This window comes from Gossypium arboreum, chromosome 8, assembly GCF_025698485.1.
Source record: "Gossypium arboreum isolate Shixiya-1 chromosome 8, ASM2569848v2, whole genome shotgun sequence".
Taxonomy (NCBI): Eukaryota; Viridiplantae; Streptophyta; class Magnoliopsida; order Malvales; family Malvaceae; genus Gossypium; species Gossypium arboreum.
Window position 1 is genome coordinate 126,594,322 of NC_069077.1, and position 25,670 is coordinate 126,619,991.

Consider the following 25,670-nt stretch of genomic DNA (forward strand, 5'->3'; position numbering starts at 1 on the left):
TCATAATCATGTTAGCCATGTATGAATACATCCATTATGAATTACTTCCCATATTTGTCATGAATACCTGTACAAATAGGTCAAGTCACCCAACAGTTCACCATTGTAACACCCCTAACCCATATCCGACGCTAAAATAAGGTTACGGAGCATTACCGAACTTATAACTCAAACAATCATACATTTCATAGTCATTTCTCATTCCAAACAAAAACCATTCAAATTCAATCATATAGTCCCTAATACGAGCCCTCGAGGCCTAAATAGACATTAAGAGTGGTTTGGGACTAAACCGAGTACTTAATAAATTTTTAGAAAAACATGGAAAATTTTCAAAGTGCAGGGGACACACGTCCATGTGGCCAGGCCGTGTGTCTCACACGGACAAGAGACACGCTCGTTGTAACATCTTGAAATAGGGCCTAAATAGAATAGTGGTTGTGAAACCACAAATCTAAGATAGAAAAGTTTATTTCGATTAATTTTTATGATTTACCGAGTGATTAGATGCATGTGTAAGAGTATTGATAAGAAATTTTATAGATTGCATGTTTAATTTACCTATTAGGGCTTATTTGCAGAAGTTGCTGTAACAGCCCAATTTAGGGCCTAAACGGAACAATGGTTTTAGAACCACGAATTCGAATTCAAAAAATTTATTCCCATTAATTTTTAAGGTTTATTTATTGATTAAAATATTGTGTAAAAAAATATCGTTAAGAAATTTTACTGATAAAGTGCTTAATTGGACTTTTAGGACTAAATTGCAAAAGTTGCAAAATATGTGTTCTAATTCATAAGTACTTGATTGAAATGGGGTTTTAAAGAGGAGGTCCTTAAATGGAATTAGACCATTATATTTTGTTTGGAAAAAAATGGGCACGAATAGGACAAAATTTTAAAGAAAGGCTTTAAGGGCATTTTAGTCATTTGGTAATTAAAAGAAATAAAAAGGGAAAATAAAGCCAAAATTGACTCATCTTTTTCATGGAGGCCGAAATTAGCATGGGGGAAGGTATGGCTAGGGTTTTCAAGCTTTCCAAACTCAATAGTAAGTCCGTTCTAGCCCCGTTATTCAAGTTCTTTATGTTTTTGGAATCCTGGTAACTTGATTAAGCTTATTCTAGCAATAATTTAAGCTAGGTTTCATATTTGGAAAAATACCCATAGGTGAAATGTGTTTATTTTGATGTTTTATGGTAGAATATGAAGACTGAAATTATGTTAAACAACTTTTGCTAAGCGGTTTTAAGCAAAAATGAGTAAGACGGCTTAATCAGTAAAAGTTGTTATTGTTCATAACTATGTGCTAGAGTGAGAATTTGATGTTTCCATAGAAGGGAAAAATGATCAGCATGTCATAAAACATAAGAATAAGGGATGAATTTTAATTCCTGAGCCTAGGGGAAAAAGTGTAAATATGCAAAAGTTTAAGGGCAAAATTGTAATTTTGAAAAAGTTTGAGTTAAGGACTGTTTTGAATAGTACATTAATTAAATAAGTAAAATATGATATTTTAGATCCTAGAAAACGAGATTTGAACCTAGAATGGGAGAAAAATCGAAAATCGAAAAAGTTGGTAAAATGACCGTTTTAGTATCGAGGTAAGTTCATATGTATAATAAGCAATAATTTATGCATGTTTCAATGTAAAATTGATATTTTTACTATGATTGCTGAGGTGTTGAAAGTAAGTATAATTATGATGATTTAAATGTTTAATATTAATTCGACATGGAAATGAGAAAGTATGTAACTTTGTATGTAAATAAAAATAATACATTATCTTTATTACGTTTTTATATTTCAGCATATTTTATGTATTGTAGCTGATTTTTGAATTATAATTGACTATTAGAAGAATGGAATAAAGTATTAGAAAGTGAGATACTTCCCGTTTGAACCTTCGAAATCGAAAGATACAGATGGTATGTAGCTAGGTCACATGTGTAATACGGGATGTATACCATGTGTACAAGAGAGCTACGAGACATTATGAGGTAGCTAGGTCGCATAGGTGATACTATGTGTACACCATGTAGACAAGAGAGCTACGGGATATATATAGCTAGGTTGCATGGGTGATACTATGTGTACACCATGTAGACAAGAGAGCTATGAGATAAATGTAGCTAGGTTGCATGTGTGGTTCCAGGTGAAGGACACCATGTAAACAAGAGAGCTACGAGATAAAGTGGCTAGGTCACATGGGTGGTACTAAGTGTTCATCATGTGTACAAGAGAGCCAAAATTATGTGTACAATTGAGCTAGGTCACATGAGTGGTGCTAAGTGAAGGCCACTATGTGTACAAGAGAGCTTCGAATTTTAAAGGTGGGCTGTGTGCGATACCATCGCGTATCTATTATTATTCCGAAGTGTTCAACTGGGAAATTTATTAATGAAATTGTGTATGACTTTATGATGATAAGTGTAAGTATATACGTGTGTAACTGATGAGCAATATGCTCGATATGTGATTGGAAATTGGAAAGATTGTTATGGGTAAGTGATAAATACAATTGAAGTGTGAAAGATCAAAATTGACAATAAAACTGTTCCAGATAGTTGCAGTGACGAGAGTCTAAAAATTTACCAAAAATAGTAGAAATTGAATCAGAGATTGAATGAGATATAAAATTAAAGCTTAATGACTCATTTTCATATAACAGAAACAGAGCAAGCAAAGGAATTCTATATTCTGAGATATTTAAGTTTCTATGATACTGGTTCAGAATGACTATGTGTTCTCCTGTTCTGACTTTTAAAAATAATTAAAAATTTTAAAAAAATAGTTATGGGATATAATTTATATTTTTGAAATCCTTAATGAGTCTAGTTTTAAATAAAATAAATGATAAAATCATATGAGTTCTGTACAAAGAGAAAATTTATTTGTAGTGAAGAGTGGTCAGGGCAGTTGAGCAGTAAAATAGGGGTAACTTCAATGAATAAACTGTACTAATTGGCTAGGCCAAAAATTCTAAAAATTTTATGATAAGAATATACGCGAATCTAGTTTCAATAAAAATTTACGGTTTGTAATTTGGAGTTATGTATCTCCAGAAATAAATAATTTAGTTTCTGGTACTCTGCTAGACAGCTTATTTTGAACCTGTTTGTAATTGTAATAGTGAAAGTATGTGTGTTTGTGATGGTAATATTCCGGGAACATATTGTGACTTTGTTTAATGTATGGTAATGTATTGTTTATTAATATTTATATATTTACTTACTAAGCTATAATGCTTACTCCCTTCCTTTCCTTTTTCCTATAGTGTCGTAGATGTTAGCTCGAGTTGGAGGTCGCCGGAGGTTAAATCACACTATCAAACTATTGATCGATATATAAAGGTTTTAAAGCATCATATGGGCCTTGTAAGTTTTTTTTAAGGGACAGCTTGAATATGTTTGAAAATTTTAAAATTTGATGAAATTTTATGTCTCAGTTTTAAATGATTACAAGTACTCAAGTCCGGTAATACCTCGTACCCTGTTCCGACATTGGATACGGGTAAGGGGTGTTACACTCATGTCTTAGGCCAAGTGGGCATTCGAAGTGGGATCACACAATCGTGTCCCAACCCATGTCTGACCCCGTGTAACTCTCTGATTTGAGTCACACAACCAACCCATACACCCGTGTGCCATGCCGTGTACCTTTCAAAATGGCCTCACACGCCCTTGTGCCAGGCCGTGTGAAAATTGGAGGGTATACTGACTTGTGCCACACGCCCGTGTGCTAGGCCATGTGAAACTAATGACTTGATTTCTATAGAAGTATCAAGGGACATACGGCCGTGTCACCTGGCCGTGTTTCACACATGGCTGAGACACACGCCCGTGTGGACAAAAATAGGCTATTTTTCAAGCGATGTTTTCTCAACTAAGGTGGTACCAACCTAAGCTCATCAATGTACATACAACCATGGCATAAATAGGCATTCAAAACCAACCAATATCAAGTTTATAACATGTAATATCCACACATACAACATGATATCCATCAACACATTCATTAACCCCTTTAAAACATACTAATCACACTTCCAAGATATACCTAAATGGTCAAACTCATATGTGAGACATTGTGCCTAACTTATCATGCATGCCACATTTCTATTTCAACCATTTGGTACCTTAAATACCAATTCAAAAAACAAGGCATTCACATAGCAATTATACACCACATATTATAAGGTCATTTACACCAATTTACATATCAAAACATATACCATTTTCAAGGCAAATCAATTTGCTAAATACACAACAAACATATAGGCCACATTAGCCAAAATACCTATACATGCCATTTAACCAAAATATAAAATTCCAAGTACCAAAATAAGTGTTCGATAGTGTAAGGTAGTCTCTGAAAACTTCCAAACTAAGCGAGCTTCCGAATCACTATAAAACATGGAAAATAAAACGGAGTAAGCAATTAAGCTTAGTAAGTTCATATAACTAATAAATTCAACTTACCAAATCAACCATGATTTAGTTAAACAAAAATTAAAGCATAGATTAACTCCAATTGGCCCAAAGCCTAACACATAATTCATAATCATGTTAGCCATGTATGAATACATCCATTATAAATTACTTCCCATATTTCACATAAATGCCTGCACTAGTTTGTATCGAACTCGTATAATTTCATATCATCATTGTGCTAGTTGAACCATTTGGAATACTATCGAATACTCGGGTATCTTGCACACTAAGTGCCAATACGTGGCCAAAACCACCTCTATCTCATATCTTATATAGATGCTCACTCTCAAGCCATCACTAGATCTACTCACACAAGCTGTCTGTCAAGACGTAGCTACATAGTGCTGCTCACACAAGCTGTAAATTATCCGCAACACATGCCAGAAGCTCAGCCACTGGTAGGACGCACGAGGCCAGCACCCAAAACACGGTAACCCCTAATAACATGTCATTTGTATCCTATCTATTCCTAAGGTTAAACCTAGATATTTACGTCGTCAATACTTCATCGAACATTTCCATGGAGTCGTATCATCACAATTAAAATATCAAAGAATTTTAAACATATGTAATTTAATGCTTATTAACATACGAACTTACCTCGAATTAGTTCGGAGAAAATTGATCGATTAGTTTATTACTTTGTCCTTTCCCCGATTTAATTCTGAAAGTGGCTTTTCTTGATCTATATAATCAAATTTAACTAATTTAATTCACATTCTACTCAACTCAATCCAAAATTCATGTTATGTCAAAATTACTATTTTGCCCTTATACTTTTGACCTTTACAATTTAGTCCCTAGGCTCGTAAAATGAAATTCATGCAACTTCATTCACATCTAAGCCTAGCTGAATTTACTACTTGCTCATGGTATCCCATACACATCACAAATTCACACATTTAACACACAATTTACACATTTCTCAATTTAACCCCTAATTGATAATTTCATTAAAACTCACTTAACAAAAGTTGTTTAATTAATAATAAGGATTCATTTTCTTCCATTAAACTTCAAGAATAACTAAAATTGTATCATGGAAAAACCCTATACTTTCAATCATTTTTCAAATTGGCCCCCTAGTTGGCTAGGTTAAGCAACAGTAATTCCAAAAACATAAAAATCATCAAAAACGGGCTCATAAATCACTTACATACAAGGGTTTATGTTGCTGAAATTTTAAGCTCTCCAATGGCTCTAAGTTGGAGAAATTTTTGGTGGAAATTTGCGTGGGGAAGATGACCATTTGTTTTGTTTTATTTAATTTACTTTTAATTACCTAATTACCATTTTACCCTTACCTAACTTAAAAGTTTACTCAAATATCAACCATGCACATACACTAACTTAATTAATGGTATAATTACTATATAATGACTTCCACTTTAAGGGTTCTATAGCTATTTAACACCTTTAGCTAATAGAACATAACTTTTGCACTTTACGCGATTTAGTCCTTTTTCACAAATTAAGCATACAAACAGTAAAATTTCTTAATGAAAGTTTAATACCATAATTCTAATATGCTGTAGACCACAAAATAATATTAAAATAAATTTTAAAACCTCAAATTTGTGGTCTCAAAACCAAAATTTCAATTTCACTAAAAACGGGTCGTTATAACCATCATAGCACGAAGATTGTTTGGCACTATCCACATATGGAGTTTGCGGTGCCCTCAATGAATTACAGGGAGTTTTAAATTATGCATTTCATTTATTGTTCCCTGAACTAGAGAATCTGTATGTTATTATTGAGTAGAATCTCACTAAGTTCATTTGAACTTATGTTGAAGCGTATGATTGTAGGATCAATGGTTGACTCAATGATCATAATACGGAACCAAGCTATCCATAGTTGAGCCTTGTGAATGGTGTTAGTTGTTTCATGTATATAAAGGACTAACCTTGAAGGATACACCTTAAGGATTTACCCAATATAACCATAGTCCATCCATATGTCATATTAAGATAAGATAATTATTTGAGTCTCTTAAATAGAAAAATGACATCATAAGCCTAATAAATGTATGGATAAATGATTGTTCAATGTTAAATTTGAGAATTTATTGTTACTTATGGAAATTTTGTATTAGCTATTAGTGTCACAGTTTAGAGATATGTATATAATCTAACTTGGGTTACAAATAACCAGTTAAGAGCTTATTAAGAGCTTTGGGAATTGTGGCACTTGGTATCTAGATCCAGTAGACGGGTCGAGTATAGGGTTTTTCAGTAAAGACCGCCAATTTATGGTATTTTTTCAATTTAACCCCTCAATGTTCCTAATTTTTAGGTTTAAATAAAATCGGGTGTAACACTTTTGCAGAAGGGTTCATCTATTTTTGATACTGCTCATATGGCTGGTATGTTCTCTTCCTCTACATCGTCTAGCTGGATCTTTGACACAGGAGCCACCAACCATATGAAATTTGATTTTTAGTACTTAAATTCTTCTGTTGCTCTTGCTCCTAAAAGCTCATGTGTTTAATTGCCTAATGGGAAATCAGCCTCTGTTACTCACATTGGCCATAATATCCTTTCCCCCACTTATAAGTTAACTAATATTTTATACATATATGATTTTATTTATAATTTGCTCTCCATTTCTCAGCTTACTAAAGACCTCAATTGTTTTGTATATTTCTACCCCTCTTTTTTCCCTTTACAGGACCTTTGCAGTGGACGGATGCTGGGGACTGGTAAAGAACATGTTGGTTTCTACTACTTTCACCCACACTAACTCTCTTCCAGTCCTGTTCCTCCTCTCAAGTCTGCTAATATTTCTTTATCCATTGTTTTTTATTTTATGGCTTTGCATAATGATCCGCATGTATTGCATACTTATCTTGGTCACACCTCTGTTTCCACATTAAAGAAAATAGGTCAACTAAAATATATTTTGCGTGATCTTAATGAATTATCTTATTGTTTCGTTTGTCCAATGGCTAAACAAACTAAATTGTTGTTTCCTCATAGTCACACTCAAAACTACTAATGCCTTTGCTTTAATTCATATTAACCTATAGGACCCTTATAGAATTTCAACTCATAGGGGTCACCGTTTTTTCTTCACTATAGTTATTGATTTTACTCAAATGACTTAGGTATACCTCTTACGCACCAAAAGTGATGCTTCTATCACTCTTAAAAATTTTGTTACCTTTTTAAAAACATAATTTTAAGCAGATATCAAGGTTATTCGAAGTGACAATCGTTCTCAATTTTTTAACTCTACATGCACACCTTTTTTCATCTGACTTGGTATTGTCCATCAAAGCTTCTATGTTGATATTCTACAACAAAATGGAGTTGTTGAATACAAACATCCCCATCTAAATTTTGGGGAGAGTATGTGTTAATAGCTTGCTACATTATTAATCGATTACCTTCTTCTGTTTTGTCTTGGAAATCTCCTTTTGAAAAACTCCACAAAACCCCTCCATCTTTCGATCATCTTAGAGTATTTGGTTGCTTATGTTATGCCACCCTACCTCATTATGATAAGTTTTCCCCTAAAGCCATTCCTTCTATTTTTCTTGGTTACTCTTTGGTTCAAAAGGGCTATATTCTTTTCGATCTTCTTTCTAAGAAAAATTTTTCAATCAAAATGTCACCTTTCATGAGACTATTTTCTCTTTCAGACTTTCATTTCTAGCTGCTCCAATGTTTCCCACCACTATTTTTAGTCCCATGGAAAACCCCCATACCTTCTCTTATTATCTCTTCAAATCTTTCTTCTTCCTCTTTTACTTTGGATCCTTCATCATTTCCATTTTGACATCCATCTCCCCCTCTTAGAAGATCCATGAGAACCACTACACGACCATCTTGGCTCAAAGACTTAATATGTTCTCATCCATCCTTTTCATCCTCTTCACTTGCAATAAAAGGTTCGTATTCTCTTTCTTTTTTGTTATAATCATTTACCTTTACATACACAACACTTCAGTGCCACTATATCACACCTTGTTGAACTAAAATTTTATTCTGAGACTGTTAAACATAAGTGTTGGATAGAGGCTATGCAACATGAAATACAAGCTTTGGAATCCACTAGCACTTAGGAAGTGGTCCCTTTACCTCCTGAAAAAACTCTCGTTGGTTGTAAATGGGTGTACAAGGTCAAATATCATTCTAATGGCATAGTTGAAAGGTTCAAAGCTTGTCCTGTCGCCAATGGCTACAATCAAAAGGAAATTATTGACTTTCAAGACAGGTTTTCTCTAGTATCAGAATAGGTCACTATTTGAACTATTATTGCTCTTGCAACCCTATTTAATTGGCCACTTTATTAGCTAGATGTCTTTAATTCTATTTTACAAGGTAATTTGTGAGAAGAAGTGTTCATGACTCTTCTAGAGGGATTTTGCAACCAAGGGGAGCATAAGGTCTACAAGTTGCTTAAATCTCTCTATGGCCTGAAATAGACTTCAAGACAGTGAATTTAAAGTTGACTGAAACTTTGGTTTTACATGGATACATTAAGAGTAAATATGACTACTCCATATTCAAAAAAAGTGTGGGATCCAAACAAGTCATCATGTTAATATATGTTGATGATCTACTGATTATAAGAAATACAAGTGAATTTATCAGTGAATGAAAAGGTATATTGCAAAGAATTTCAAGATGAAGGACCTTGGAAGTTTAAAATATTTTCTTGGGATCAAAGTATCAAGATCGGATGAAGGTATTGTGCTAAATCAAAGGAAATATGCTCTCGAATTAATTGAAGATATCGGTTTAAAAGGAGCAAAATCAGTAGTCACTCCACTAGAACAGAACCAAAAGTTTACAACAACAAAATTTGGTGAAACATTACAGTCTAAAAATGATGATGAAGTTCTAGCAGATGCAACAATTTATCAAAGGCTAATTGAGAGATTGCTATACTTGACAAACACTAGGCCAGACATTGCTTATGTATGCAACATTTAAGTCAGTTCATGCCAAAGCCTAAGAAGTCTCATTATGAAGCTACATTGAGGATAGTGAGATATATTAAAAGCAATCCAGGACAAGGAATTCTATTTGCTTCTGATGGAATTCTAATGTTAATTGCATACTATGATCCAGACTGGGCATCTTGTCTTATGCCTAGAAAATCAGTAACGGGGTGCTGTATAAAACTTGGAAGCTCCTTAATCTCCTGAAAATCAAATAAACAAAGAACTATCTCACGAACTTCAACAAAAACCGAATATAGGAGTATGGCATCTACTATTGCAGAGTTGAAATGGTTACAAGGCTTACTTGGAGAATTGGGGATCAAAGAAAGTAAGCCAGACGTGATTTATTGTGATAGTCAAGCTGCAATTCAAATTGCAGCAAACCTTGTTTACCATGAAAGAACCAAACACATTGAAATTGACTGCCACTTTGTGAGAGAAAGTATCTAGAAAGGTTTAGTGAAAACTGAACACATTCCAACAAAAGAACAACTTGCAGACATTCTCACCAAAGGACTGGGAGCGCAACGACATCAACACTTAATATCCAAGTTGGGAGTGATAAACATACATTACCCTCCAACTTGAGGGGGAGTGTAGAAGTTGGTAAATAAGTTGTTATAAAAACTCCTAGTATTTAAGGATTAGTTCTTTGTAATTAACTATTAATATACGTACTAAGCATGCTCGTTAGTTACTGCCTACCTACTATATAACATGAAAGTTGTAGCAACAAAAAAATCAACATATGAAGCATGTTATTTTCTCTTCTCTTTTTAATCAATTGTTTTTCCTTTCTAATCGATTGTTTCGCTATCTATTGATATCTCAACAGTAATCAACAAATAATTGAAAAAATAGTCACTTTTCAATATATATAATATATATTTCTCAATTTTTTCCATTTAGATAGTATAAATTCGATTTATTTACGACCATGTAGAGAGTACATCTATTCTTAAGAAAAGCCAATAATGATCATATGAACAATTTTGTAAATGGATGTATCTTTGATGTAACGAATCAACATTGTTGCAATGCATTAAGACTACTAATACAATTATAGATATAAAAAAGAAAAACTTACCCGAAAACATAATTTTTTATATATAAACACTGTCTACGGGAAAATCTATTCATATTGTCCGAAATATAATGATATACTTTATTTGAGGGATGAGATAGGGATTGCATGGAGAAAAATGACACTATTCACTAAATCAAATCATGAAAACCTTATTACATTTTATGTATATACATATATGAATTTGGGTGGCACAGGAATATCTTCGGATTTTTATTTTTAGTGAAAAAAATCGTTACTACATCCTACCTTTTTTTCTTTTTTTTTTTCTTTTGGAATTTTTGAAACGACTAGTTTGCATGAAGTCTTAGCCAAATGAGACACGCCCTATCATAGAACCCTTATCTTATTACCCTAATAGTCTTCTTCATTTTATTCCAAAAAACTAGAATAACAGCCATCCGATTAGAAATTGACATATACCCCGACCTAAATTAGAATAATTTAAATAAATTTACATATAATTAAAATAAAATTTAAAAATAATCTACACATAATTTACGTAGAATGAAGCTTGAACATGAATACTTTAAAATCTCACTACCTCAATTTACTGACACAATCAAAATTTCTTTAAGGTCTTTTTCTTAAATATTGGCATAAATTTTCTTTACAAGTGATCTAAGATCAGAGTATGCTGTATACATTTCCATTCATGTTGGATATATAAATAGGAATTGCTCTTATATATTCTCTGACCTCTTTCGCCACATAAATGGCAAGCAATTTTAGTATATATAGTTGTTATTTTATCTTGTATGTTTTTCAGTTACGTAAATAGTTAAAACTGTTTATGAGTTTGATGATTTATTAAGTTTAATTTGATTTAATTTAATATTAAAATTTTCATGTTAAATTATTTTAATTTTATTTAAATTCAATTTAAATAATAAAAATTAATTAATAATGAAATTTTATAGATATAAATATTAAAATTTTTAAAGTTTTGTTAATATATAAAATAAAAGGGATGGTTGTGTTGAGTATTAAGCAAATGTAGTTTAGAAATCGAGTTGTGGTTTGATCTCTAACCCTGGGAATAATGATATTTCAACAGAGAGTGAATCCTCCATAATATATATTATACCATCTTGTTAATATATTATCCCATACTTATTAATTATTACAATATTTTGGTATATATTAAATATATTCTGTTCACATTGTAATTTCTTTTTTCTTTTATATTCAAAACTATCTCATTTAGATTATAAATTGGTAACATAATAGAGACATGCATTTCTCGAATTAAATATAAAAGTTGTCTAATTATTATGAGATTTGTTAGTTAATATGATTGCGGTTATAATTATAAATATAATTATGATAATTTAAAATGAAAAATGAAAAGTTGAGTAGGAACACGATATTCAAAAAGGGAAAAAAAAAGTTACACCAAAGGCGGGGGCAAAAGGGTGGTGACTGGTCAGTGGTGAGATAAGAGACGAGAGGTTAGAAATAGGAGGCCAAAAAGAGTAGGGGGCCCCCCTCCTCCCCGTCCCCTACAAAACTTATAAACTGCCAAAGCATGCCGCCCCTGCACTGTCCTATCAATTCCACTTGTGTCAACTGTGTATAGTACCCCCCTTTCCCTTTTTTTTCTTTTTAATATTTTCCCAATATATTTTATCAACCTCAATATATACAATTTATTTAAAATATAATATTTTTATAAAGATTAAATTATACTACTAGTTAATCAATTACTAGTAAATTTATTCTCTAAGCATTTAACTATAAAAATTATAAAATAAATACTTAATTATTAGTAATTTTTTTATTATTATTTAACTATAAAAATTATAAAATAGTCATCTAATTATTTATCACTAACTTCTTAATGTAAAAATAAAAATACTAAAAATTTAAGATGATGTCATTTTATATTTTTTATAGTTAAATTATTAATAATTTACCCTTTGTACAAAGTAGGAATTTATGTAAATGATATTATACACAAGTGTTGATTTATTTTATTTATTACATTAATAAATATAAATTTTTATAAGTTAGCAGTGTTTTTTTTAAGGAACGTTAACATTATTATCAAGAAGAAAACTTAGAATATTATAATTGGTTGGCATAGCCAATTTTCAGTTTTCTATTTTCTTATTTTAATTAAAACTTTCATAAGAAGAAAGCTTACAATATTATACAATTTTGACAAAACGTGATAAATTTTTTTGATAACTTCCGATAAATACGAATAATATTTTTTATTAATTTATGATCATAGGTTTGGCTTGTGATAAGACTGAGTTAGGTTTGGATTATTCACTCACATGGTAATGCCTAAGGATAAGCTGATTCTATATTTCTATATTTCAAACATTGATGTGATTTTCATTTTGTTTGATTATTTTAGAAACAATATTCAATCCATTGAACCATTGTAAAAATGTAGAAATCAAAATGACTGAATAATATTGGTTCCAAATAAATAATTATTCCATTCGAAAATCAAAAACATTTTATCTTAATTTTTGTTTTTTTAGTTTTGGATTTAGCCAAAAATATATAAGAAAGAAAGAGAAAAGAGAGTAGAGCACATGATGTTGTGTTATGGTGACAAACTTTAGGAAAGTTCTTTGTAAAGAGCATGGTGTACTAAATGACAAATTTAGCTTCTAACATGCTTAAGGTTTAGGTAATGGAGACGCAGTCAAAAATTGGTGGAAAATTCTGCGGTATTGTCTTATTCCACACTCAATAGCCATTGTCGCATAGGGAGATATGATTAGACTTTGAAAGCATATATTTATTGACTATTAATTAATAAATAAATTATGAGTTAGTATTTTTGGAGCTTATATATTATTATCCACCACCCATTTAAAATTAAAATGAAACTATTTAGTCAAGTAAGTAATTTCCAGAAATGGAAGAAGACTCGCATTTTAATGTGTCGAACTTTTCATTACTGGGTTATTCTTATATCAGTTTATAAAGAATTGGATGCTGAGTTGAATTAATGGAGGACAAATTTTTTATATTCAAGTTTAGCATCAATGGAAAACAGGGATAAAATTTTAATAACGAGAAGTGGAAATCATAAAATTGAATTGTCGGTATGTATATAGATATTTTAGTCTGAAAATTTTAAAGGTTTTTTTTTTTTTTTTTAGAAAAAGAGCCTAAGATAAAATCAGCCCTAACTATATTATTTTGTTATGATTATTTTCAATTAAACGCCTCCTTACATTCTTTCCCAAACTCAAATTGAACTTCCCTTTGTAATGTTAATAGCAAAGTAATTTTGAAAAATTCCTTGATAAATCTACGATAAAAGCTCTACATGTCTAAGAAAAGATCACATTTCCCTAACATTTGTAGGGTAAGGTAAGTTTACAATTATGTCCACAATTACTTTAGCCACCTCTTTACCCTTGGAAGAAATCACTTGTCCCAATACAATGCCTTGAGTAACCATAAAATGACACTTTTCATAATTTAAAACTAAGTTAGTCTCAATGCATCTTTTCAAAACTTTGGTTAAATTATCTAAGAACTCATCAAATGAATCCCCATATACCGTAAAATCATCCATGAACACTTCTATGCATTTCTCAATATATTCAGAAAAAATACTCATCATGCATTTTTGAAACATACCTGAAGCATTACAAAGACCAAAAGGCATCCGCTTATAGGCATAAGTTCCGAATGGACAAATGAATGTCGTATTTTCTAGATCTTCTTGTGCAATAAGGATTTGATACAAACCTAAAAAAAACTATCAACGAAACAAAAGAAAGATTTTATATCTAGCCTTTCTAGCATTTGGTCTATGAAAGGTTGGGGAAAACGAGTCTTTCCTAGTCACTTGATTAAGCTTCCTAAAATCTATGCAAATTCTCCAACCATTTTTCACTCGCATTGGTACAAGCTCATTATTTAAATTTCTTACCACTATAGTCCTGGTTTCCTTTGGGACAACATGAATGGGGCTTACCTATTCACTATCTGAGATTGAATAGATTATACATACATCCAACAACTTGAGAAACTTTTTCATTACCATTTCTTTCATAGCTGGATTCAAACTCCTTTGTGGTTCCCTTGAGGGTTGATAAACCATAATTTATACATATTTTTGCCCCTTGTTTAACGCATTTTATGGATGATTTTCCATTAGAATTGGTGAATTCGATGCTCCTAATGCTTTAATTTCATGTTTTATACTTAGAAGAGCATAGGAGAGCGAAAGGAGCAAGAAACGGGCCAAAAAAAGAGAAAATGGGCCAAAGTACGAACTTAACACGGCCTGGACTTCCTCACACGGGCAGACCACACGGCCGTGTCAATCTGGAAGAATCGAAGCACGACTCACACGGGTATAGCACACGCCCGTGCCATTCTAACAGGCTCGAACACGGCCTAAAGTAATCTCACACGGGCGTGTCCCTGCCGAGCCCAAGTTGAGTCCAATTCAGAAAAGGCTAATTTTGAGAGCTAAAAGGCACTCCAAAGCCTATAAATACACCCTAGAAGAAGAGAAAAGGGGACACATAGAAGAAGGAGTAAGGAATTACTCCAAGGAAGCCGATTGATTCATCTCAAAAGCAGGATTCATCATCAAGACTGAAGATCTCTCCTCAATTCCCCTTCAGGAGTTTTAAGTTTTTTTTTATGTTTTATATTTTTTATTTTTCTGAGATGTTCTCTTATTTAGTTATGAACTAAACCCCCTAAATACCTAAGGGGAATTAAACCTAAGATGAATCTTGTTATTATTTTCTAAATCGTATGATGAATATTTAACTTGTTCTTAATTATGTGTTCTTAATTCTTGTTTTGATATCCCAGGATACTGATTCAAGACATACTCTTATTCAGAGGAGGAATAGACCCTGTCTAAGAGTACATTTGTCATAATTAAGCGGAGTTGATTGCGCGCCTAGACATAGAGTGACAAGATTTTGCCAGATTAGGGTGAAACCTAATAAGGGGATCCATAGATCGACTTAATGCAACCCTAGAGTGTTAATTAGAGAAAAGTCTCGGTTATTCAATCTAGGGATTAGACGTTATTAGTCTTAAATAGGGATAATAACATAACTTAGGGATCTCTACGGAACAAGTTGAATGAATAAATTTTCCGATTCAGAGCCAGAATAACAAGTAAAGTCTAGGTAGATTTTTCCCTAGGTATTGTCTTCATTCAATCGATTTTCCCAAAAGCAATTCCCTAATTCTATTCTCTATGAGTTCTTAGCTTAGATAATTAGTTAGTTAAAAAACAAAACCCCATTATTCTTAGGCAAGATAATAAAAAGACAGTCATTACTAATACTTTTAGTTCCTTTGGGTTCGACAATCATGTCTTGCTAAAACTATACTACTGTTCGATAGGTACACTTGCCTACATCGCGATAATAGTTAGTTTCAAGAACGATTAATTATAAATATTTAAAACCTATCACGAAATCACACGATCAAGTTTTTGGCGCCGTTGCCGGAGAACTAAGATATTAGGAACGCTCAATTTTTATTACTTTAGCCATTTATTTTTATTGCAATCTAATTTAATTTTATTATTATTATTATTTATTAACCTACTTTTTCTTTCTATTGGCAGGTTTTTATAGTTTATGACTAGAAGAAACCTGTAACACCCCTTACCCGTACCCAAGGCCGGGATAAGGTACGAGGCGTTACCGGACAAACATACAAACATTAAACTAAAATACGGGCCATAAATTTTCATTCATATTTCAAAACGTTCATTCACTTACACATAGTCCCTTATTTGAGTCTATGAAGCCCAAAACATACTTTAGAAAGGGTTTGGGACTAAACCGAGAACTTACGAAAATCTTGAAAATTTCATGCTTTAAGGCTCCACACGCCTGTGTCCCAAAGTCATGTTCCATACACGGCTGAGACACATGGTCGTGTCTCTGACTGTGTGGAATATACCTAGGCTATTTTCCAAGCTTTGGTCAACCTTAATCTCTTACACACTTATACAAAATCAAAAGCATATAACATGGTATTCATTTAATGATTAAATATTCTCAATTAAACCACAAACATAGCATTTGTATATCATCATACATGTGTCTCTCATACTCATTTTACCTTGTTTATTATAGTACCACTTATACATTTATACCAAGATTATCATCTTACCAAATATCTTCACTTAATCATCAAGCATTCATATTTAAAACTAGATCATATCTTTATAAAATACCACAATTCAGATGCTAAATAACATGTTTGCCTAAAACATTTTAATTCAACTCCATACCCTACAAGCATTACATTGAGACTAGTCATATATATATATATATATATATATATATATACATGTCATGATACATATCATTCTCTTCTGCTTTTCTTATAAACACATATCATTTATTTCATTATATCAATATTTCATATACCATAGTTTCCATGTATTCCACATATATTTATTTTCCTCCTCCTCCTCTCCATTCCACATCCTTAATGTATATAGCATTCTTGTAAGTACGATTTCACAATTTACTAATAAATGCTCACATCAAACTGTCCACACAAGTCATAGTCACTTAATTATTTATAATTCGAGCTACAGAGCTCCAAATTAAGATCCGTAAATTTCCCCTGAAACTAGACTCACATATCTTTGCACCATAAAATTTTCATAATTTTTGGTTTAGCCAATTAGTACAGTTTATTCATTAAAGTTTCCCCTATTTCACATTTTGACAGTTCTGACCTCTCTTCACTAAAAATTAATTCTCTCACAATACAGAAATCGGATAATGTTTTTGTTGATTTATATTGAAAATAGACTCATTATAGATTTTAAAAATATAATTTTAAGCCTCTAATTATTTTTATCCAAATTTTTGTGATTTTCCAAAGTCAGAACAGAGGATCATGTAAGCATTCTGAACCAGTCTCACAAAAACATAAATATATCAAAATATAGAACTCCTTTTCTCGCTTTGTTTCTTTTATATGAAAATAAACTCATTAAGCTTTAATTTAATATCTCATTCAGTCTCTGATTCAATTTATACTATTTTTGGTGATTTTTCAAATTCACGTCACTGCTACTGTCCAAAACAGTTTTATTGCTAATTCACTCTTTCACACTTTCTTTGTATTAACCTCATTTTAACATACATATCACAAATCATTTTCACCACATTTCATACATTACAAGTATAGACCCATGATCACAAGGTCACCATAAAATCATCCTCATGTATAACTTACTTGTTTATAACCGTACCACATCCTGGTCACTTAATGAACACATCATTCACATAACCAAGTTCATGCACTTATTCATCACAAAACTCACAAAGCAATACATAGAGAGTCTCCCGTTGAACACTTCGGATCAATCCTCGATACTTGTGGTTTTAGCACATAGCTCCACCCATCATAGAGTTCGGCTCTCTTGTACACATGGTGAACACTCAGTACCACCCATGTGACCTAGCCAATTTATCTCGTAGCTCTCTTGTCTACATGCTATCCTTCACCTGGAGCCACGCATGCGACCTAGCTACATATATCCCTTAGCTCTCTTGTCTACATGGTGTACACATAGTATCACCCATGCGACCTAGCTACATCATAATGTCTTGTAGCTCTCTTGTACACATGATGTGCACTCAGCACCATACATGTGACCTAGCTACATACTATCTGTATCATCCAATCTTCAGAAGGTTCAACTGGATTTCTCTCTTTTCCAACAATTTCACCAATCAAGTAATTATCCACAAACATATTTCCAATATTATTATAAAATATCATAATACAAGTAATATTGATGTATTACTTACATATAAACTTACATCTCATTTAATATCAAGGCAATAACATTAAATTACACATTGCCTTATTAAAAATCATATGAACTTACAATTTCCCATAATATCCATAATCATAGAAATCACATTTATGTATGATAATTCAATGCACTTCATGGACCATAGACATATTTTAAATCAATTCATAAACTTGGCACCATAATCATTTAATTTAACATAATTCAATTAATTCACTAAATTTAACTTTCAAATATAATTACAAACATTATTATTGTATTATTATCATACCAACTTACATACTTTCAACACCTCGAAAATTATAATAAATATATCAATTTTACATTGAAACATGCATAAATTAATGCTTATTATACATATGAACTTACCTCGATATTAAAACGATCATTTTACCAACTTTCCCAATTTTCGATTTTTCTCTCATTCTAGGTTCAAATCTCATTTTCTGGGATCTAAAACATCATATTTTACTTATTTAATTAATGTACTATTCAAAACAGTCCTTAACTCAAACTTTGGAAAAATTACAATTTTTCCCCTAAACTTTTGCATATTTACACTTTTTCCCCTAGGCTCGGAAATTAAACTTCATCCCTTATTCTTATGTTTTATGACACTGATCACTTTTCCCTTCTATGACAACATCAAATTCTCACTCTAACATATACTTATGACTATTAGGTATTTTTACTGATTAAGCCCTTTTACTCGTTTTCACTCAAAACCGAGTAGCACAAGTTGTCTAACATAATTTAAAACCTCATATTCTATCATAAAATAGCAAAATAAACACATTTCACCTATGGGTATTTTTCCAAATATGAACCCTAGCTTAAATTATTGCTAGAATAAGCTTAATCAAATTACCGGGATTCTAAAAACGTAAAGAACTTGAAAAACGGGGTTAGAACGGACTTACTATTGAGCTTGGAAAGCTTGAAAACCCTAGCCATGGTTTCCCCCATGCTAATTTCGGCCTCCATGAAAAAGATGAGTAAATTTTGGCTTTATTTTCCCTTTTTATTTCTATTAATTACCAAATGACCAAAATGCCCTTCCTTACTAAACTTTCAAAAATTCCATCCATGTCCAATTTTTTTCCATCACTTAGAAATTGGTCAAATTGCTATTTAAGACCTCCTAATTAATATTTCAAAGCAATTTCATACTAGAAACTTCTAGAATGCAAGTTTTGCAACTTATTCAATTTAGTCCCTAACTTCAAATTGAGCACTTTATGCATAGAATTTCTTCACGAAATTTTCACAAAATCATGCAATAATATCATAGACCTCAAAATAATCATAAAATAATTATTTTTATCTCAGATTTTGTGGTCCCGAAACCTCTGTTCCGACTAGACCCAATTTTGGGCTATTACAAAACCCGTCGGGACCATTACTTTTTGACGAAGAAATCAATCATACAGTTCGTAGAAACCAAAGAGAAATAAGGCGCAGCTTAAGATACACGGAGAACGAGTAAGAATACGATACTCAACCCCCAACTGAAGAGATGGCTGAAAACTAAGGGAATAAGCTACCTCCTGCAATTGCGGTTAATCAAAATCCTACTCCACGCACTATGTATGATTATGCTAAACCTTCTTTAACAGGAACTGAATCAAGCATAGTTAGACCTGCTGTAGCTGCAAATACTTTTTAATTAAAACCTAACACTATTCAAATGATACAATAATTTGTTTAGTTTGATGGTTTGCAAGATGAGGATCCCAACGCTCATTTAGCCAACTTTTTAGAACCATGTGATACATTTATAATTAATGCACTACAGGAAAATAGGGCTTTAGCGGCATTTTTAGTGGCGTTTTATTAAAAAACGCCGCAAAAATTGTAAAACACAGAGCAATAGCGGCGTTTTTGCTAAAACACCGCTAAAAACTGAGCAATAGCGACGTTTTTTGTTAAAACGCCGCTAAAAACAGAGCATTAGCGGTGCTTTTGGCAAAACGCCGCTAAAGACCAGACCATTAGCGGCGCTTTTGGCAAAACGCCGCTAAAGACCAGAGCATTAGCGGCGTTTTGCTAAAGACCAGAGCATTCGCGGCGCTTTTGGTAAAACGCCACTAAAAGTCATATAACTCCTAAAATCCTAAACCCCCAAAAAAACATAAAACACCAATCTATAACCCTTAAAATAGTAAACCCCTAAACCCTAACAAGCCCTAAACACTAAAATATAACACCTAAAACCCTAAATGCCGCAATAGGTGCATTTTTAGTGGCGCTAGGTTATAAACGCTGCTAATGTTAAATTATTTTGTTCAAAACTTCGTCGTTTAGCTGTCTTATTTTTTACCTACACCTGATACACTTAACATTTTCCCCGTTTTTCCCCAGTTCTATTTCCCCCTTCTTCCTCATCCTAAATCCCTAAAGTATTATCACCCATTCCTAAATTCGACATCCTAAATCCCTAACGAATTTAATAATAATAAAAAAGTAATTTTAACAATTAAACTTAAATTCAGAAATTTGAAACATAGAGGAATTAAATTCTTAAGAATAGAAATATAATGACTAAATTTTAATTTTACGAAAAGTACAAATACTTATCTCATATTTTAGCTTTTACAGATTAAGTGGTTTAGTATTCAATTTGTTAAAGTATGTTAAGAGAATTACTTTTTCTTTTTAAGATCATATATTTATTAAAAGTTTATACAAAAATTAATTTAAAAGTTTATATAAAATTAATTGTTATTTTGGTTATAATCATAAAGTTAATTGTTTTTCTAATTTTTATTATATATATATAAATATAAAAAACATTCTTATAACTTAATTTATATGTGAGAGGGTAAATTAATAATTTCACAACTGAATTAATATCTTGAATTAATATACTTGATGTAACAAAATTAATAAAATTTGATGTAATAACCAAGATACCATTATATAAAAATCTAAACAACTAATGCGGACCATACTTAAAAGAATAATGCTTGTATTGCTGTGTCATTTTGTATTTTTTAATTCATCGATTCCATTTTAAAACTTAAATTTTAACTCATTTAATTCATGATGGTTTCATCTTTGTTTACTTTATGCATTTCTTGATATCTAAGAAATTAAATATTGAAAAATAATATTATAAAATAATAAAACATTACCTATCCTATTATAGTATTACACTATGGATTAGCATTTAAATTAAGTGAAATTTTATGATTTCTTTATTTTAATAAAGAACAAATTAATTTTATATCATTCTTATTTTTCAATAAGACAGACAGATTTAAAGCTTACTATAGGGACAGTGATCCAAGTATGAATACTTGGCCCAAAACATATTAAATGCCCAAAACGCTTCAATGGCGCTAAATTTAAAAATTAAAACATCAACCGCCAAATTCTCCACCCTGCTTTCAGATCCAAACAAAATAAAGCTTAGTACTTTCATTTCCACTTTCTCTTCTCCCAAACACCCAAAATAGGTATTTAAAACTTCATTTTTCAGTTTCACAGAAACCCATTTTTTTACTGTTTCTTTGTTCTCTCTGTTCGCGTAGTTCTTATTTTTATCTTTTATTTTATGTTTCTCAATGAAGCATACTTTCAAACAGTTTGCATTCTTCAATAGTTTCAATGTCACTCATTCTAGATCCAGCCCTTTGATAAAAAAACAGAAGAACCCAAATCCAATTTCTCTGGACTCTTGAGAATTTAAAACACGAGCAAAAGAAAAATGGGTGGTTTAAGAGAGTCATGGTGTTTTTGCAAAGGAGTAAGTAAGACGGAAAGAATGAAGGGCACCATTTTCTCAAGTAAAGCTCCGGCAATGGCCAGAATCACCGACGCCGCCGCTGATGGAATCTCTGTTACCGGATTCCCCATCCACCGGAATCTTCTCTTAACTACTCACGTTAACCTCCCTTCCGTAGCTGCTGCTGAGAGCTTCGAGATCCGGCTCCAAAATGGCGTTGCTGCCACTCTCGTACCTCAAGGTCTGTTTTTTTTGGTTTATAATAAGGGAAAAAACGAGGGATTATAATGCCATTTACTTTATGTTGCTATGAATTACTATTATGGAAATGGTATTGAATTATGATAAATTGATTAAAGAAACGTGGGTCAAGATTGATAGCTCTAGAATTGGTAGAATTCTCAACTTTGAGATTTGATTGAGGAAACTAATTTGGCTTTACTTTTTGTGCTTATATTTCATGACATGTCAAAACTTCTTAGTTGTAAAGTTTACATTATTAAAAGAACATTCTTTGTTGATCTTTGTTATCATTTTCAAGCCTTTTCTTTATTTATTTCTTTCTTTTTTTGACATTTCACCTTCATAATTTTACTTTGATTCTCTACACAGTGCTATTTATGCTTCATTTCACCTAGTAGTTAAATTTTTAGCTCTTTAAAGTGTCATAATACTTCACCTTAACTTAAAGATATGCAGCCTAGGCTTCATTATTGGATTTTGATGGATTAGGATAAGGTGCTGATGGTTTTGTCCTAAAGCCTTACTCTTTCTTTTCCATATGTGTCACACAAGACACGACATTATCCTTTGATTTGTTCACCTATATTTTAGATATATATAAAAATGTGTTACAAGTATTCAGTGATAACATGTTCTTCTACAGAGGAAATATAAATGTATGTGTATATATGTATATATAGTCATCTGTGCGTCTTGATACTGTGATCAATAATATACTGTTAACTAGCATTTTCATTGTCTCAATGCAGTGGTGATATTTCTTAATTTATCAATCCTAGCTAAAATGGAAGTTTATTATTTATTTGATAAATAAAATGGAAGTTTATTGATTATGGTCTGTGGGACTATTTTCTCCTTGACTTTTAACACCTAATGATGAAACAATCATCTTAGATTGGGTGTATTATTGATAACTTCTATCTCTTGATTATAGAATTATTAGTTTTATTTCATACAAAAACTAAAATCATTCCACACTGAACATCTAGCAAAACTAAATAGAATTATTGTTACCGATCCCGTTTCGAGCTGAGGAGAGTGCAGTTGTGTCGGTTAGAGGTGATATGAGTGTGAAAGGGCAGAAGGCTGAGGTGGGTGTTAATGATATAGAGGGTTCGGTAGGATTTTCGGATTCAAAGGATTTTGGGTTTGTGGGTAATGAGAGTCATTCAGAGGGAGTGGGAGATGAGGAGATCCCAGGGTTTAATTTGAATTCTGCTGGACTACTTGGGAGACCACAGGTAAACAAACAGATCAATAAATTGGGAATCTTTTTGGGGGATAGTTTGGTACTTGAATTTATGAACTTTGTTTGTGTTAAATTCTTGAGAAATTACTGTTTTAGCTTGTAAGATTGATTTAGTAATTGCGGCGAGTGCTCTTTATTTCTTATCCAGCTTGGACCAGTGCTCTTTGTACGAGATACAACACTTCTTTTACCAGTTCATCTATCAAAGCAACATTTACTAATTTAGCAAATTCCAGTGGTAGTCAGCTCGTTTTTATCTAATTTGACTTCTTTGTTGGCTGTTTATAGGTTGTGTCTAAATATCTGAAGTGTTTATACAAATGTAAGTACTACTTTCAACCTTTTTTGATTTGATAGTTAATGGATTCTATGAAAGCTCGTTTTCAGGTTGCTTAAGAGAGTAGATGTTCCTGAATTGAAGTTCACCTTGTATTTTATGAGCTATGAGGTCAAATCCTTGATTAGTCTCATTTCTTAGTGGCTCATTGTGCTAGCTAGTTGCATCTTTCAGTTGTTGGTTTTAGGTGTTGCCATTTTGGTAATAACAATGATGTTTGGTTCAAAATGCATGTTTTCCTTGGATGTAGGATGTTTCATTAGATTCAAGTGATCCAGTTGATAGGACAGTTAATCATTATTCCTCTGCCTTGCAGTGTGTTTAACACTTGAATGTTTCCTATACAATAATTGGGATACTGAAAGTGACCAGGAGTTCGAAGGATACCAAACCGGGAATTCAGAACCTTTAGGCTCTGGTATGAATAGTCCTTACCTCTTGTAATATGTGGATTGTGTATTGAAGGAGTTTTTGGGATTTCTTAGGTACTAAAAATGCCCTTTTGCTTTTTTCAGGACATATTGGCATCACCCTGGATGATACAATCAAGGCATGTGAAAGATTCCAACGCCTTGGAGTAGAGTTCAGCAAAAAACAATTATGTATATCACATGGAGATTATTTAAGACTAGAGCATGTAAATATTTTCTAAAAGTGCTTTTGTTCATGCCTAGTTTATCAATCTCATTTGTACGGTATGCATTCATCAAGGATCCCAATGTTTTCGAAAGAATTTTAGTTTTGATTCTAAATTTTTATTTTTATTTCAATATTTTTAGTTAAAATTTTAATAGAAAATTTAATTTGATAATGAATTTTAATAGAAAATTTTTATATTTATATCATGGATATTATTCTTCTTAATATTTTGATAATGAATTTTAAATTTTTTATATTTTTCATGATTTTTATAATATTTTATTTTTTTTTAAAATTTCATTATCTTTAGCGGCGTTTGTGGGAGAAGCGCCGCTAAAGGTCAAGACCTTTAGCGGCGTTTGTTGGAGATGCGCCGCTAAAGGTCATGACCTTTAGCGGCGTTTTTTTTAAATAAACGCCACAAACTTTAGTGGCGCTGTCTATAGCGGCGTTTTTTGCGGCGCTTGTAAAAACGCTGCAAATAGTTTTAGCGGCGCTTTAAAGACCTTAAAAAACGTCGCTAAAAGTCAATTTTGCTGCAGTGATGGAGTTTCTGATGATGTCATACGTCTTCGGTTGTTTCCCTTTTCATTGAGTAACAAAGCTAAACAGTGGTTGAACTCATTACCACGAGGGTCAATTACTACTTGGGAACAAATGAGCGAAAAATTTTTACTAAAATATTTTCTGCTGGCTAAAATGGCTAAATTACGCAATGATATCTCTTCTTTTGCGCAGATGGATTTAGAAACATTCTACGATGCCTGGGAGAGATACAAAGACCTTCTGAGAAGGTGCCCTCACTATGGGTTACCGCTTTGGCTCCAAGTACAAACATTTCACAATGGTCTGAATCCTTTGACTCGGCAAATGGTTGACGCAGCTGCTGGTGGAACCATCAACAATAAAACACCAGAAGATGCTTATGAGTTTATAGAAGAGATGTCACTAAATAACTATTAGTGGCAAGTCATGAGGACAAAGCAACGAAAACAGTCTGCGTTTATAACTTCGATTCGGTCACCATGCTCTCTAATTAGGTAGAACTCTTAAATAAAAAGATTGATGGTTTTCTTAGTTCTTCACAGGTTCACCTAGTAATGCAGTGCGAAGCAAGTAGCGGTGGAACAAGCCATCCGGAATATC

At 32.2% G+C, this 25,670-nt stretch overlaps 1 protein-coding gene and 1 non-coding gene across 4 annotated transcripts; one reads left to right on the forward strand and one right to left on the reverse strand.

Annotated features, from left to right (window-relative positions):
- Positions 1-21,693: 21,693 nt before the first annotated feature.
- LOC108456367 (lactoylglutathione lyase-like) lies at positions 21,694-24,618 on the forward strand. Of its 3 annotated transcripts, XM_017754962.2 has the most exons (4): positions 21,698-22,297; positions 23,837-23,870; positions 24,202-24,303; positions 24,401-24,618. In XM_017754962.2, the coding sequence occupies exons 1-4, from the start codon at positions 22,268-22,270 to the stop codon at positions 24,535-24,537; spliced, it is 303 nt and encodes a 100-aa protein (XP_017610451.1). In that variant the 5' UTR covers positions 21,698-22,267; the 3' UTR covers positions 24,538-24,618. The 3 variants fall into 3 exon arrangements, 2 of the variants coding, with proteins under 2 accessions (XP_017610449.1, XP_017610451.1); XM_017754960.2 differs by lacking the exon at positions 23,837-23,870 and having other exon boundaries at positions 21,694-22,297; XR_008269610.1 differs by lacking the exons at positions 21,698-22,297; positions 23,837-23,870 and adding an exon at positions 23,972-23,996.
- A 611-nt stretch (positions 24,619-25,229) lies between these two features.
- Positions 25,230-25,336, reverse strand: LOC128279829 (small nucleolar RNA R71). Its single transcript, XR_008270022.1, has one exon. It is a non-coding gene; the product is annotated as a small nucleolar RNA R71 (small nucleolar RNA).
- Positions 25,337-25,670: the final 334 nt, after the last annotated feature.